The 17645-nt window shown below is 44.8% G+C and overlaps 1 protein-coding gene across 1 annotated transcript in view; it reads right to left on the bottom strand.

Annotated features, from left to right (window-relative positions):
• LOC109922963 (plexin-A1-like) overlaps window positions 1-17645 on the bottom strand; it is a 545204-nt gene that overhangs the window by 239551 nt on the left and 288008 nt on the right. Inside the window, exons 6-8 of the mRNA XM_048606674.1 lie at window positions 16187-16310; window positions 14446-14599; window positions 10916-11015 (exon numbers count right to left, since the gene is read on the bottom strand). Of these exons, the coding sequence (XP_048462631.1) occupies window positions 10916-11015; window positions 14446-14599; window positions 16187-16310 (378 nt within the window). The remainder of the gene's footprint in view (window positions 1-10915; window positions 11016-14445; window positions 14600-16186; window positions 16311-17645) is intronic.

Below are 17645 nucleotides of genomic sequence, written 5' to 3'. Positions count from 1 at the left end.
CCCGAAACGTCAGCTTTCCTGCTCCTCTGATGCTGCTTGGCCTGCTGTGTTCATCCAGCTCTACACCTTGTTATCTCAGATTCTCCAGCATCGGCAGTTCTTACTATCTCTCACAGGCAAGAAGATGCTTCTTTACACTGAAGTTCTTGTGACACGGGAGCCAATTTGCACACAGACAGCTCCCACATACAGGAATGTGATCATGACATATAGGCCACTTCATCAGCAATGATGGTTGAGGGATAAATCTTGGTCTTCAGACACCAGGAACAACTCATCATAGAATCATCATAAAATCCCTACAGTGTGGAAACAGGCCATTCAGTCCACAAGTCCACACCGCCCCTCCGAAGAGCATCCCACCCAGAGTCATTACCCTACATTTCCCATGTCTAATCCACCTAACCTAAACATCTGGGCACTATGGGCAATTAAATGTTTCCTCATCTCACATCTAAATGATCTACCCCATATCTTGAAACTGTGACCCAGTGTCCCAGGCTCCCCACCCAGGGGAAACAACCTTCCTGCATCTAGTCTATCCAGCCCTAGAGCCATACAGCACAGAAACAGACCCTTCAGTCCAACCTACCCATGCCAACCAGATATCCTAAATTAATCGAGTCCCGTTTTCCAGCATTTGGCCCATATCCCTCTAAACCCTTCCTATTCACATACCCATCCAGATGCCTTTTAAATGTTGTAATTGTACCAGCCTCCACCACTTCCTCTGGCAGTTCATTCCATACACGCACCACCCTCTGTGTGAAAACATTGCCCCTCAGGTTCCTTTTAAATGAGAATTTTAAATCAGCCCAATTAGAATTTGATACATTTCAATCAAATCCTCTTTTAGCCGCCTGAACTCTAGTGAATACAGGCCCAGTCAAACCAATCTTCGTCTTGGATATTCTTACCACTGGTACCAGCTGAGCGAACTTCCACTGTACTCCGTCCATGGCCAGTACATTCCTTTTTGAGTTGGAAGACCAAAACTACGCAATACTCCAGGCACTGTCTCACCAAGGTCTCATTTAATAAGCAAGAAACTGAGGGCTTAATTGGCAGATCTTACTACCTGAGAAAAATCAGCAGCACCAATGCAATCCTTCTCTCTTGCAAAGTGGACCTGAGCCTGGTGCAGGCTCAAGTGTACCATATTCCACAGGGCAGAGTGGCCAGGCTATTCCACTACGGAGGGCATGCTGCAGCAGACTGGGTCAAAGAATAGTCACTCTAAGCAAGCAGGACCAAAACCAGGGGGCAGTCAACAGATAACAAGGGTGCAAGAGAATAAGGAGAAGAGATGAGGGAGTGGAGAGGGACTGTGAGGAAGTTCTATCAACGTCAGGTACATTAAACCATATTGATAGACAAAACAAGAAGTCCCAAGTTCCCTGTTAGCCAAACTGCTAAACAAAGATATTATAAGAACATAAAATATAGGAGCAGAATTAAACCATACGGCCCATCAAGTCTGCACCATCATTCAATCATGGCTGATATGTTTCTCAACTCTATTCTCCTACCTTCTCTCCGTAACTGTTGATCCCTTTACTAATTAAGAACCTATTCATCTCTATCTTAAATACACTCAAAGACTTGGCCTCCACAGCACTCTGCTGCAACAAGATCCACATATTCACTCATCATCTCAGTTCTAAAGGGTTATCCTTTCACTCTGAGGCTGTGCCCCCAGGTCCTAGTCTCTCCCACTAGTGGAAACATCTTCTCCACATCCATTCCATCCAGGCCTCTCAGTATTCTGTAAGTTTCAATCAAAACACCCCTCATCAGAGGATTTTTTTTATTCATTCATAGGATTATGGCATCTCTGGCCAGGCCAACATTTATTTCCCATCCCTAATTGCCCAGAGGGCAGTTGAGAGTCACCACATTGCTGTGGGTCTGGAGTCACACGTAGGCCAGACCAGGTAAGGATGGCAGTTTCCTTCCCTAAAGAACATTAGTGAACCAGATGGGGTTTTTCCAACAATCGGCAATGGTTTCTTGTCATCATCAGACTCTTTATTCCAGATTTCTTTTTAGTTGAATCCAAATTCTACTAATCTATTATTTATGCTGCAGCTCTATAAAACTCTGGTTAGGCCACACTTGGAATATTGTGTTCAGTTCTGGTCACCTCGTTATAGGAAGGATGTGGAAGCTTTAGAGAGGGTGCAGAGGAGATTTACAGGATGCTGCCTGGACTGGAGAGCAGGCCTTATGAGGAAAGGTTGAGTGAGCTAGGGCTTTTTTCATTGGAGCGAAGAAGGATGAGAGGTAACTTGACAGAAGTTTACAAGATGATGAGAGGCATAGATAGAGTAGATAGTCAGAGACTTTTTCCCAGGGCGAAAATGACTATTGCGAAGGGGCATAATTTTAAGGTGATTGGAGGAAGGTTTCGGGGAGATGTCAGAGGTAGGTTCTTCACACAGAGAGTGGTGGGTGTGTGGAATGCGCTGCAGGCAGTAGTAGCGGAGTCAGATACTTTAGAGACATTTAAATGACTCTTGGATAGGCACATGGAGGATAGTAAAATGTAGGGTATGCAGGGTAGATTGATCTTAGTCGGATAATAGGTCAGCACAACATCATGGGCTGAAGGGCCTGTACTGTGCTATGTACAATGAGCAGGATTTGAACCCAAAACATTACCGGAGTTTCTGGATTAACAGTCTAGCGATAATACCACTTGGACGACACTCATCCCTTGCTGTTCCAGCAATCCATGGAAATAAACAAGACTGCAGAAAGCCAGAACCTGCAGCCTGAACCGTACGATGGCATGGATCCTGCCAGGGCCTGACACAATTTGAATCAGACAGTCAGAGGGAACTTGAAAGCTGAGTGAGGTGGGGTGAGCCTGGGTGGGGAAGGAGCCAGGACTGCTGCAAGATTGAGACTGCCAGCCAATACAGATCACGTACGCTGCAATGATACCCAAACAGAACTTCAAAGGAGGTTACACCACTGCCATCTGGACCAATGTTCCAGTTGGCCATCCTGCTTTTTGATGTAAATTAGCCAAATGGTTAAGACTGTCAGACCTGATTAAACCATGAGTTACTTCAAAGACAAAGGAGATGAGGAACAAACCGTGCAGCGAAATCCATGACATTGAAGCTTTAGCAAATGAGCTTCAGGCATAGTTAGAGTCTCCGAGAGTGCGAATGTAATATTTAGCCTTGAAGTTATAAAAGCTGACAGAGCAAATGGAAGGGTGAAACACATTTGCAAAGGGTTTGCAAGAGTTTAAAATGTCCCAAAAGTGATAAAGCATCTGAAAAATGTTAAATGCACCCAACCCGCAGCCCTACCTGCCCAGTTACCAAACCTTCCCAGGGATTTGCCCCTCTTGGTGTGTTACACCTCACAGAGAGGGGCAGTGTCACCAAAGTGGAAGTAGGGACTAGCAATGCAGGGGAGAGATCTCTGTCAGAGGGCAAGTGGGGAGTGGGGAGTGGGGAGTGGGGAGCATTCACGGTGAGAACGAAACAGCAAGAAAGACGGAGAATGAACTAGATAGAAAGACAAAAGATGTGCTGAATGACAGACAGAAACGGAGCTAAAGAAATACAGACAGAGAGTATGAGTAAAACAGAGAGACAGAAAGGGAGGACAGTGACAGAGAGAAGGAGGAGAAGTGACAGAGAGATAGGGAGATGGAGTGACAGAGAGAGAGGGAGAGACTGACAAACAAAGACAGAGTAAAAGACAGTTAGAAACAGAGACAGAGAGAGAGCAACATAGAGAGAGAGAGGTACAGAAAGAGAGAGGAAGAGAAAGTGAAAGAGAAAGGGATAGAGAAAGAGACAGATGGAGATAGAGATAGGCAGATGGAGAGAAGGACAGACAGATGTGCAGAAAGAGGGAGAGGGGGAGAGAGAGAGAGAGACAAAGAGGCAGACAAAAGTTGAATACGCACAAACAAAAGCAAAGGCATCAGAAATAAACCACAGCTCTGCGAACATTACTTGCAGGTAGGAAGGAGCAGACAGGGGTGTGGAACTGCTATATACTGTACGTGGGCAGTGTCTAACCTCAGGTCACCCCACTGCTTGCAGCTACAATCAACTCAACATAGGTACAGCTTACCCTTATTCACTGCAGCTGCACAGAGATAGACCCTTTGACCTACATGTGTGTATTTTGGGAACAGGGAGGTTGTATGTGTAGGCCATGCGAGCTGAGTGCATTGCGACAAGATATCAGATGAATGTGCACTGTCAGCAACCAGGGCTCTCCTCTCACTGCAGCTGAACAAAAATCTACTGATTCCTTCAATACATCGTAAAGAGCAAGCTCAACTGCTTTCAATATTTAACTGTTCCCTTATTGCATGCACTCATATTTTCAATATCCCAGCTATTCCCCCGAGGCAATGTCATGGGAAGTGAAGATTTTCAGATGCAACAAGACTGAAGAATGTGGGGGAGTAAGTGTTCCATGGTGAGTAGGAGTGACTCATTCTCCATTTTAAAATCATGCATTTCGTCCTTGCTGTATATTTCCAACTTAAATCCCTATACTTGCAGCTCAAATAAAAAACATCACTGCAAACCAATCACATTGTAATGATACTGACTCATCAATGATGCAGTGCCCCCAGTGAGGATAGAGTGCAACAGCAGCATGACAAGTTTACATAGGACATTTTCCTTTCTACATGTGACTAATGAAAACAACAAATGGCAGATTTAGCCGTCCTTCATTTGATTGTACGTGCCCCAATTTTTAAAGCAGCCTTTGTATACAAAGAAATAGACTCTGCATTCAGATATTGCCTTCACAATCTCAGGACCATCCCACAAACATCCATAGCCAATAAAGTACTCCTGAGTTGTAGTACTGCGACAATGCGAGAAATTTATGCACAGCAAACAAAAACCGCTTCAGGATGGAATTAGCTCAAACGGTAGACTGCTCGCTTTGTATGTGAGAGGTGGCGGGATCAGTGCCCACATTCTCCACTCCATTTAGGGTGGGACGGTGCCTCAGTAGTTAGCACTGCTGCCTCACAGCACCAGGAACCCGGGTTCGATTCCAGCCTCAGGTGACTGTCTGTGTAGAGTTTACACATTCACCCCATGTCTGTGTGGGTTTCCTCCCACAGTCCAAAGATGTGCAGGCTAGGTGGATTGGCCATGCTAAATTGCCTGTAGTGTTCAGGGATGTATAGATTAGGGGGAATGAGTCTGGGTGGGATGCTCTGAGGATCAGTGTGGACTTGTTAGGCCAAAGGGCCTGTTTCCACACTGTAGGGATTGTACAATTTATAATGGAGAGTTCTTTTCCCAGAATCCATAGCAGCAGAGAACATGTTCTATCACCTGGCACAGAGCTGTGCCAACATTCAATTCCAAAGGCAAGAGTGGTTTACTTGGATAAAAGGCTTCCATCTCCACCAAAGCAAAAACATTTCTTTCACAATGCCCACTGCCAGCCCCTGCTACTTAACTTGAGTTAATATATTGAAGGATGCCCATCATTTGTGAATGTCCTTGGTTTCACAGTGCTCTTTTGCATTTTGTTTTTGATCACACAAACTTCTTGGATTGCAGGTTTTTGTTGAAAATAGTCTCTACTGTACAACCATAATAGAAGTCTTCTCTAACGATGCAGTACATTAAGTGCCTGACCTTTGTTTCTTGCCCCATTCGTTACAAAGCAGCATATCCTCCTGATTCACCACTGGTAGGTTTTATCTGTTAAAAAGCTAAACTGTTAACATTTAGGTTGAGGGAGAGAAGAGTGGGTCCAAACCACAACTTAAAACTTATTTAAGTGCACTCATGAGTGCGTGAAATAGAGCTAAATAAAATGAACTGATAAAGTGGTTAAGGGAGAGGCCAATAGAAATGTAGTGGGAGAACTTTAATAGGATATTTCAGAATGTATAGAATAGATGCATTCCAACAAGAGAGAAAATTTCTCAGAAGAGGGTCCACTGTCTGTCATTAACTAGAAAGTTAACAATCATAAGAACACAAGAACATAAGAACTAGGAGCAGGAGTAGGCCGTCTGGCCCTTCGAGCCTGCTCCGCCATTCAATAAGATCATGGCTGATCCTTTCGTGGACTCAGATCCACTTACCCGCGTTCTCACCGTATCCCTTAATTCCTTTATTGTTCAAAAAAAATCTACCGTTTTTTTAAAAACATTTACTGAAGTAGCATCAACTACTTCACTGGGCAAGGAATTCCATAGATTAACAACCCTCTGGGTGAAGAAATTCCTTCTCATTTCAGTCCTAAATCTGCTCCCTCTAATCTTGAGGCTATGCCCTCTTGTCCTAGCTTCACCTGCTAGTGGAAACATCCTCTCTACTTCTATCTTATCTATTCCCTTCATAATTTTATACGTTTCTAGAAGATCCCCCCTCAATCTTCTGAATTCCAATGAATATAATCCCAATCTACTCAGTCTCTCCTCATAAGCCAACCCCCTCAACTCTGGAATCAACCTAGTGAACCTCCTTTGCACCCCCTCCAGTGCCAATACATCCTTTCTCAAGTAAGGAGACCAAAACTGCACACAGTACTCTAGGTGTGGCCTCACCAGCACCTTGTACAGCTGCAACATAATCTGTCTGCTTTTAATTTCAATCCCTTTAGCAATCAAGGACAAAATTCCATTTGCCTTCCTAATTACTTGTTGTACCTGCAGACCTACCTTCTGTGATTCATGCACAAGGACACCCAGGTCCCTCTGCATAGCAGCATGCTGCAACTTTTTACCATTCAAGTAATAATCCTTGTTACTATTACTCCTACCAAAATGTATGACTTCACATTTATTTACATTGTATTCCATCTGCCAGACCTTTGCCCACTCACTCAATGTATCTATGTTCCTCTGCAAAGTTTCACAGCCCTCTGCACACTTTGCTTTGCCACTCATATCAAACTTAAACAAAAACTATATAATTGTGAAAAGATGGGTGGCAAGTCAGAAGACTGGACAGAACATTAGAATAACTAGAAGATTAATATGGGGACAGAATGAAGAGTACAAGAGAAAGCTAGCTGGAAACATTAAAAAAATGTAAGAGTGTCTGTAGGTATTTAAAAAGGATAAGATTTAATAAAGTCTATAGAGACCAAGTCTGGGGAATGTCTAATACAGAATAAAGCAGAGAGGAGATGATTGAGCACATATTTTACATTGGGCTTCACTATGCAGGATATAAATAATATCCCAGAAATAGTTGTAAACGAGGAAATGAAACAAAGTAAGAAATACTAGAAAATATCACGGGCAAAGGAGATGGCACTAAGAGAATTACTGGAACTGCATGACAACCTGCCACTGGGTCCTGACAGAATCTACCCTGTGGTCGGAACAGAAACAGCTAGTGAGATAGTTGATGTACTGATTTTAATTTTCCAAAATTTCCTAGATTCGGAGAAGATTCCATTAGACTGCAAAATATCACAGTGACTTTTTTCTTCTGTTTGTGCCACAGCACATGAAACAAGGCTAGCAGGCAGGTACAACAAATAATTAGGAATTCTATTGTTTATCATAGAATCCCTATAGTATGGAAGTCGGCCATTCAGCCCATCAAGTCTACACCAACCCTCTGAAGTGCATTGCATCCAGACCCAACTCTCAACCCCATCCCTACAACCCTGCATTTTCCCATGGCTAACCCATCTAACATGCACATCCCTGGACACTATGAGCAATTTAGCATGGCCAATCCACCTAAGCTACACATTTTTGGACTGAGGGAGAACATGCAAACTCCACACAGACAGTTATCCAAGGGTAGGGCTTGAACGCAGGTCCCTGGAGCTGTGAGGCAGCAGAGCTAACCACTGAACCATCTTGCCACCTGCTTAGTTTGAGGGGAATTGTATACAAAAGTTTGGAGGTTATGCTTCAGTGATAAAGGGTACGGGTGAGACCAGATCTGGAGCACTTTGTACAGTACTGGTATCCTTATTAAGGAAAGGTGGAAGCATTTCAGTCAAGGTTTACTAAATGGATACCAGGCAGTGTGTCCTATGACAAAGGTTGGACAGACTGGACGTAAATCCACTGCAGTTTAAAATAATAAAAAGTGACTTGATTGAAACAGTTAGCATTGTGAGGGGGCATGGTGGGGTGTAGGAGGAAAGGATATCTTTCTCTTGTGGAGCAATCTAAAACTGGAATTCACTGCTTAAATTATAATGAGTCTTCTATTTAAGACAAAGCGGTGGCACAGTGGCTCAGTGGTTAGCACTGCTGCCTCACAGAGCTAAAGACCCAGGTTCAATTCCACCCTCAGGTGACTGTCTGTGTAAAGTTTGCACATTCTCCCCGTGTCTGCACGGGTTCCCTCCAGGTGCTCCAGTCCAAAGATGTGCAGGCTAGGTGGATTGGCCATGCTAAATTGCCCATAGTGTCCAGGGATGTGTAGGTTAGGGTTATAGGGGGATGGGTCTGGGTGGAATGCTCTGAGGGTCAGTGTGGACTTGTTGGGCCAAAGGCCTGTTTCCACACTGTAGGGATTCTATGAGTACAATTCTTTTCTCAAAGAGAATCCTGAGTCTTTCAAACTCACTTACTTAAAAGTCGGAGAAAGCAGTGTCTTTGAACACTGTTAAAGCCGAGGTAGATAGATTCTTGATAAAGTGAGGGGGTGTAATGTTATCAGAGAATATAGAGTAATATTTAGAGTATACAGAGTAACATAGAATAATCAAAGCAGCCATGGTCTTATTGAATGACGAAGCAGGCTCAAAGGGGCCAAGTGTCCTACTCCTGTTCCTAATTTGTATATTAGTCAGTAACAGTACAACGAGAGCTCTACAGCATCAAACACACTTCAAAGTGTTGTAAATACTCAAATCCGTGAGCACTTCCTGCTGGTTTTCCTGACCCTGATATCTTGGCCCCTCTCCAGTGCAGGAGGTAGATTTGTAGAAGCAGCTGCCTTATCAACAGAAACCTTCCCACAACAATTGGTACCTTACTGATCTCAGCATGTCCCTATTTGGCCACTGGGAATGTTCACACAGGTTAAACACAGCTCCATTTCAGCATGTTCGAATCACAACCTCGCTGCTGACTGCCTGTGAGGAAAGCTACAGGGCATCACTTAATATTACACACACATTCCAGATATACAGCTCCACACAGGGAAAATCCGCACACTTCTCTCAGCCCTTGAGCTGATCAAAATCATTTCGCTGCTGTCCAACAAATGGCCATCAACAAAGAAGCAGTGGAACAAGAGAAAGCCATTCAGCCCCTCTAGTCAATTCTACCTTTCAATGAAATCATGGTTGATCGGATTTTAAATGATCAAATGAGCTGGAGTTCACTCAGCTTGCTGCTCATTGCAGGATCCAGTGATTCTCAGATTCTCTTTTTTAAAAAGCCCCATTTTAACTTTTTGTCCCAAATGAGATTGCACAGCTCTCTCTCTCACACAGCAGAAATGGCTTCTCTCCATCTACCCTGCTTATTTCCTCTTCAAAATCCTCAATTCCTCAGGGTGGCACAGTGGCTCAGTGGTTAGCACTGCTGCCTCACAGCACCAGGGATCAGGATTTGATTCCACCCTTGGGCAGCTGCCTGGTAAAGATTTATATGTTCTCCCTGTATCTGCATGGGTTTTCTACCACAGTCCAAAGTTGTGTAGGTTAGGTAGATTGGCCAAGCTAAAGCATCCAGGGACGTGCAGGCTAGCTGGGTTAGCCGTGGGAAATGCAGGGTTACAGGGATTGAGTCTGGGTGGGTGTGCTTCAGAAGGTCAGTGTGGATTGAATGGCCTGCTTCCATAATGTGTACGTATAACCTTCCCTCATAGTGTTCAAAAATACGAGCCTAATTACTATAAAATCTTATCAGAATCTGACACTTTGGAGCCCTTGTAACATTCGGATAAATCTATGCTGCAGTCAACTACATCTTCTAGCTCAGGCCAGCAATTTCCCAGGAGATAAAATAACTTGCATTTTTATAGTGACTTTCCACCCTCAGCATGGCCCCCAAAGTGCCCTACAGCCAATGAAGTACCTTTGGAAGCATGATCAGAGTTGGAAATGAGGGAGCCAATTTGCACAGAGAGCTCTCACAAATGTCAATGAGACTGATGAAACAGATTGTCTGGACTACTCTGTGGTTGATAGATCACCATCGGTCAGGAGATGAGGCCAAGTCCTCCACTCAGGGTGGCTCAGTGATTAACACTGCTGCCTCACAGCACCAGGGACCTGGGTTCAATTCCACCCTTGCATGACTGTCTGTGTAGAGTTTGCACATTCTCCCTGTGTCTGCGTGGGTTTCCTCCGGGTGCTCCGGTTTCCTCCTACAGTCCAAGGACGTGCAGGTTAGGTGGCTTAGCTATGCTAAATTGCCCAGAGTGTCCAGGAATGTGCCGATTAGGTGAATTAGCCATGGAAAATGCAGGATTACAGAATAGGGTATGGGGGCAGTCTGAGCGGGATGCTCTTTAGAGACTCAGTGTGGACATGTTGGGCAGAGAATGGCCTGTTTCCACACTGGAGGGATTGCACGATTCACTCCTCTCCAAAACAGAAGCCTGCGGTCTACAAACACAAACCAGCTTTCAGCTCAACATCTTTATCTGAAACATGGCTCCTCTGACAGTGCAGCATTCCCTCTGCACCCAGCATAGACCAGCAGCTACATACAATGTGCAAGTAAATAGAAAACGAGACACGTTCAGAATAATTGGCCCCAAGGCAAAGGCATTCAGCTCAGCTCCATGACCTTCAACATGCATGGTCCTGTCAACACACATGGTCTTTCCAATGCACATGGTCTGGACTCCACCATGAAATATGACGCTTGAGCAAAGGACTGACCCTGGCAAAACTGTCACAGCATCAGCCCAGATGAGACAGAGAGAGGAAAGGACCAATATTTAGAATGAATGAACTTAATACTTACGACTGGTGAACACTGCAGTTGTAAAACACAAAGTCGGTGCTGGCAAACTTCTTCCCAGTTTCTTTGGACTTCAGGTACAATTTCACAATCCGCTTGTCTCCTGCACAAAGCAGACAGTGACAAAATGTCTGTCACTACGGACCTTTTAGGATGATTATAAAACATGGAATAAAGTCAAGGACAAAAGGCAGTGAAATCCTATCCCTTCAGAGGCTTCGTTCTCCAATTGAACTCTCTCCCTCATCCTGAACAGGCAGCTGTAGCTTCAGTTTAATGTCTCATTCAAATAATGGCGTTTCCAACAATGTAAAACTCATTTAGCCCTTCAAGAAAGCTCCATCAACAAGGCCATCCTATCGTACAAACCTCACAGAGGCGAATGCACGTACCACTGGGGAAACCACTCAATTGGACACAGCATAGGACTGACAGCAAACAGAATCTATTTTACGGGAAACCCTCTGACATTCAGCAAAATCCATTCGGTCAGCCTTGTGACCAATGGAATTTATTTAGTCCGCAGGCAATAGTTGCTTTAGCAACCAAACAAAGCGTGCATTTTAATACAGTCCAGTGCAACAGCAGCAAATGGAAACTCATGACCAGCACCAAGCCCAAGGCTCCTATCAAAGGCAGGATTATGTCTCCAATAGAAAGACAACAGGGCAGCTACACCACACAAGTTATGAATGTCAGAACAATATTTTGGACAAAACTGTTTCATGACACAAGCATCCCCCTCGATCCCACACATGTGCATGTGAACAAGGAACAAGAGTAGCCATTTAGCCCTTCAAACCTGTTCCACCATTCATAGTCATAGAGTCACAGAAATGTACTCCATGGAAACAGACCATTTGGTCTAACATGTTCATGCCAACCAGATATTCTAAATTAATCTAGTCCTGTTTGCCAGCATTTGGCCCATATCCCTCTAAACCCTTCCTATTCATGTACCCATGCAGATGCCTTTTAAATGTTGTATTTGTACCAGCTTCATGGTTTTATAAACTTCTATAAGGTCACCCCTCTGCCTGCAACGTTCCAGGGTAAATAGCTCTAGTCTATTCCAGCCTCTCCCTATGGCTCAAACCCTCTAATCCTGGCAACATCCCTGTAAATCATTTCTGAACCCTTTCAAGTTTAACAACATCCTTGCTATAGCACGGGGACCAGAAATGAATGCTGTATTCCAAATGTGGCCTAACCAATGTCCTTAATATGGCCATGACTGATCCGATTTTAACCCCAACTCTAGATTCCAGCATCTGCCCCCGATAATCTTTCATCTTGACACATGGCATCAGTACGTATAGTTTAAATATCGATGGGGACAGATCCTGTGAGTGGAGACTCAACAGTTTGATGCACAGAAGATGTCACAGCAAAAATATCCTGGAATACAGCCTTAGCGATGAGCTTCCCCCAGGACCAACCTACTCCAAGTACCTGCTGCATTGCCTTGTTAATGGAGATATCAACCGTTGCACGGCCACCACAATCAAATGATGAGCAAAACTACACACAAGGTAATAGCAGGGACTATCAAGTACTGCTTTTTCCTCTTCCCCCAATCCCACTCATTGAAGACAGCTGCAAGAGTGATTTGTTGTCTCTCTAACTCTCGACCCTCCCACTCTCCTCTTCTGGAGCGTACAGAGAGAACAGGAGGAGCGAACCAGGCAAACATCTGGAACACATCTGCAGCAGAGCTTGTAACAATCTTTTTTTGAAAATTTTATTCCAGTGTAAATGTCCTACCCTTGGCACTTCGCAGGGTTTAACATTTGTTTATGTAACTCCTGAGGCTCCTCAAGAAAAAAGCTGGCAGACTGTGGAACGCCTTAACCAAAGACTGTAAAGTTAAGCCTTTTACACTCCCAAACCGAACAAAACTTGTAGCTGTGACATATCCAAGAATATCCCACAATGTCATCTCGTTAAGTGCTTGAGTCAAGCCAGGGTTTAAATGTCCACATGTCCCCCGCAAATATCTACCAGACACAGAGTGCACGATATGCAAAGTGAGGCAATAAATGCACTGAAACATCATCCAGGAAAACAACTTCATTTTATTCAGTTTCGGGTTGGGGGTGTCACTGGCAAGACCAGTATTTATGAATGACGTCAACTGTGCCTCAACAGGTAACGCTTTCTTCTCTGAGTCAGATGGGTGTGGGTTCAAGTGCCACTCTTTAAAAACTTGAGAGCAGGAACGAACAAGAGCTGTCACTTCAGGTGCAGTGAAGGAAGGTGACACTGTCGGAAGTCCTGACTAGTGACAAAGATGGTGAACACCACTTACTCATTACGGGTGGCTCAGTGGTTAGCACCACTGCCTCACAGCGCCAGGGAATCAGGTTCTGATTCCGGTCTCTGGTGACTGTCTGTGCGCAGTTTGCACATTCTCCCCGTGTCTGCGTGGGTTTCCTCCGGGTGTTCCGGTTTCCTCGCGCAGTCCTAAGATTAGGCGGATTGGCCATGCTAAATTGCCCTGTGATGTGCAGACTAGGTGGTTGAGCCACAGGAAAAGCAGGGTTACAGGGATAAGGTAGTAGGGTGGGTCTGGGTAGGATGCTGTTTGAAGGGCAGTGTGGACACGATGGGCCGAATGGCCTGCATCCTCACTGTGGGGATTTGATGACCACTTACCCATTCAACTGCAAAATTCTACAATAATGGTTAATGAAGTGTAGCGGGGGTTGCCCAAATGTTTGTCTCTCAGTCAACATCACAGGACCACAAACGATCCCGAGAAAGAATAACCAAAAGAACTACAAATGCCGGAAATCAGGAACAAAAACAGAGAGTGCCGAAAAACTCAGCAGGTCTGACAGCGTCTCTGGAGAGAAGTCAGGGTTATCTGGTCCCTTTGTAATTCTACTGGAGGATGCAGGCATCACTGGAAAAGCCATCATTTATTGTCTGTCCCTAATTGCCCTTGAACTGAGTGGTTTTCTGAGTGCTATTTCAGAGTGGAGTTTAAGACTCAACACCATTGGTACGGGTCTGGAGTCACGTGTAGGCCAGACCAGGTTAGGATGACCGATTTCTATCCTGAAAAATACATCAGTGGGCCAGATGGTTATCATGGTCACCATCACCGAGACTAACTTAACATTCAGATTTATACACCGAATTTAAATTGCACCATCTGTCATAGTCTGACCTGAACCCATGTCCCAAGTGGATTAGTTACCCTCGGCCTGTGGATTACTAGCCCGGTGACATAAACATAAAGCCACTATCTTCCCTGACATCATTCTTGAAATGGGATCACACTGTGCACAAAATCAGGTGCTAAATTCACTTCATTACACTTAAAAAAATAAATTTGACTTTAAAGAGCTTGAAGGATAACCCATGAGAGGTGATATACAAATGCAAGTCTTTCATTTTTAAACTAAATAAGCAATCAGAGGGGAAGGGGAACAGGGGGCCTGAAGTCGCTGGATCTAAAGCAGCTGGTGGCCTGAGTAGTGTTACAGGCTGGTCAGTCACACAGCACACTCCAAATGGGGCACACTTACCCTGGCCTCTCGTGATTGGGACAATTTCTCTGGCTGAGGGAGACCGACAATAGATCCTGCCATCCATTATCCGAGCCTCAGTCTCAGTGAAATTCTCGAAGGAACAGTTGACTCCTGCAGATAGGTCGGGGACATTGCGGGTTTGTAAAATCAACTGCAGAGAGAGAGAGACAGACAGACAGAAAGGGAACAAGTCTTTCAGAATATGAATATTCCAACACAGAGCACAGCCCCTATTACACCATGACTAATACAAGCAGAAGTCAGAAAACTGCACAGTGACTGCTTTCCTGAGCCTTTCAGTTCACCCCTCTTCACCTGCACCTACTCAATCTCGGTTAGAATGGTGCTTACAAAGGCACTGGTACAGCTCCATCACTCAATTTCCAATTCTGGAGAACGCCAGCTCCAACAATAGGCCAGAAACTCAACACCATAACATCCGAAGGCACCCGTTTGATTAGCACCCCATCCACCACTTAACGCTCAATCTCTTCACTGAAGATAAGGAGGAGCAGCAAAATGTATCTTGTGAGTGGCTGTTTAGACAGCACCTTTCAAACCCAGGACCACTTCCATCTAGAAGGACAAGGGCAGCAGATACATGGGAACATCACCACCTGCAAGTTCCCCTCCAAACCACTCACCATACTGACTTGGAAATATATCGCCGCTCCTTCACTGTCGCTGGGTCAAAATCCTGGAATTCCTTCCCTAAGGGCATTGTGGGTCTAACTACAGCACATGGATTGCAGCGGTTCAAGGAGGCAGCTCATCACCACCTTCTCAAGGGGCAACTAGGGACGGGCAAGAAATGCTGGGCCCAGCCAGCGATGTCCACATCCCATGAATGAATTTTTAAAAATTTAAAAATAAACAAGGGACTTTCTCTCACCCCCTTCTCCTCTTCTTTGTTTCCCCCCCAGCACCTTCAACCTCTCCTTCCTACTCCCCCCTCCTTTTGACCCTCCCACACCCCTTCTCTCCAAATCCCAGACCTTTGGCCAGAAGGCCAAGTGAGGGGCTTCTCTGTGAAGGTGATAACATTCAGAATGATCAGGTGCCGAACTCACATTCAATTCAGGTCAGCGATGTCGTCAGGTCAGGGCTTGTTCAGAAAATTAAAAACACCATTGGGCTGCTTACCCATTTTAATTCAGCACATGCATGCACACATATATACACAGACACACAGGACACAGTGGCACATACACAGACACACACACACACACACACACAGAGACACACTGGCACACACACACACACACACACACACACACACACAGACACAGACAGACAGACAGACACACACACACACACACACACACATATACACAGACACACAGAGACACACTGGCACATACACAGACAGACGCGCACACACACATGCACGCACGTACACACACAAAGAACAACATACACACACAGACAGACACACACTCACACATACACAGACAGATGCGCACACAGACACATAGACAGACACACACACTCACGCACACACACACAGTCACACACACACAAATGCATGCACGAACACACACAGTGACATACACAGACACACGCACGGAGACTCACATATACACAGTCACACACACACACATGCACACACACAGTGTCTCTCTCTCTCTCACACACACACACACACACACACACACACACACACACACACACACACACACACACACACACACACACACACACACACACACACACACAAAGACACAAATAATTCACTCACCAGAACCTGGGACATGGTGACTGAGATATTTCTGGGCTGGACACTCAGTTGGACACACTGGCGAAGGTTCGATGCAAAACGTTGATACTCATTGGCTCGATCACATGTGTCCTTACGAGAACATCTAAAGCAAAATGAAGGGTCATCGGTTACCATCTGTCCTCAAATGCCAAACGTTCGAAACCACCAAGAGGTGTTTATTCATGCCGATTTATCTTTGGGGATGTGGCCATCACTGTCACAATCAGCATTTGTTGCCCGTTCTGAGTTACAAAGAATCAAGCAGAAAACATGGCCCAACTTTCACTGTCCATCACACTCACCAAGGATCTCCCCTTACAGTGAGAGAAGTGAAGGCACAGTAACTAAACTTGCACATGGGGAGGTGATGGCCTGGTACTATTATCACTGGACTGTGAATCCAGTGACACAGATGATGTTCCGGGGACCTGGGTTTGAATCCCACAGATGGTGGAATTTGAATTCAATAAATATCTGGAATTTGGAGTCTAATGATGACCATCAATCCATTGCTGATTGTTGGGAAAAACTCATCTGCTTCACTAATGCCCTTTAGGGGAGGAAACAGCCATCCCTGCCTGATCTGGCCTACATGTGACTCCACACCCACAACAATGTGGTTAACTCTTAACTGCCCTCTTGGTAATTAAGGATGGGCAAAACATGCTGCCCAGCCAATGATGCCCTCATCCCGGGAATGAATGAATACAAAAAAAATGGCACAATGGGAGGTCAGAAGTTATGTTGTGAAGAATACACAAGGAGTCTGCAGATGGATAAATACAGACAGGTTGGGAGAGTGGGCTTAAATCTGGCAGATGAGGCAAAAGGTGAATTGTGCAATTTGGCAGGAAAAATGAAAAAGCAAAGCATGACTTAAAAGGTGCAGAGAGATCTAGATATTTTTGATGTGGAGGTGCTGGTGTTGGACTGGGGTGGGCAAAGTCAGAAATCACACAACATCAGGTTACAGTCCAACAGGTTCATTTGAAATCACAAGCTTTCAAAGCACTGCTCCTTCTTCCCGACAAAGGAGCAGCACTCCTTTGTGATTTTAGCTCACATGTCACAAAAAGTTAGAATGCAGGCTCAGCGTTTATTCAAGCTCGCTAATGGGACGCTATCCTTTATTATGGAAGAGATGGAACTTAAAACTAAGAATGTCACATTTCAGTTATACATGATATCGGTGAGTCTATATCTCAAATACTGTGTGTAGTTCTGGTGTCCTTATTCACAAAAAGAAGTAAATGCACTGGAGGTGGTTCTCTAGATTGATACCTCAAATGACTGGATTGTCTTATTGATAGACTGTGCTTGTTTTCATAGATCATAGAATCCCTACAGTGTGGAAACAGGCCCTTTGGCCCAACAGGTTCACACCAACCCTTAGAGCATCCCACCCAGACACATTCCCCTATAACCCATCCATCCCTGA

The sequence above is a fragment of the Rhincodon typus genome, chromosome 16 (assembly GCF_021869965.1).
Source record: "Rhincodon typus isolate 14 chromosome 16, sRhiTyp1.1, whole genome shotgun sequence".
NCBI lineage: Eukaryota > Metazoa > Chordata > Chondrichthyes > Orectolobiformes > Rhincodontidae > Rhincodon > Rhincodon typus.
This window is presented reverse-complemented; position numbering and strand designations above follow the sequence as displayed.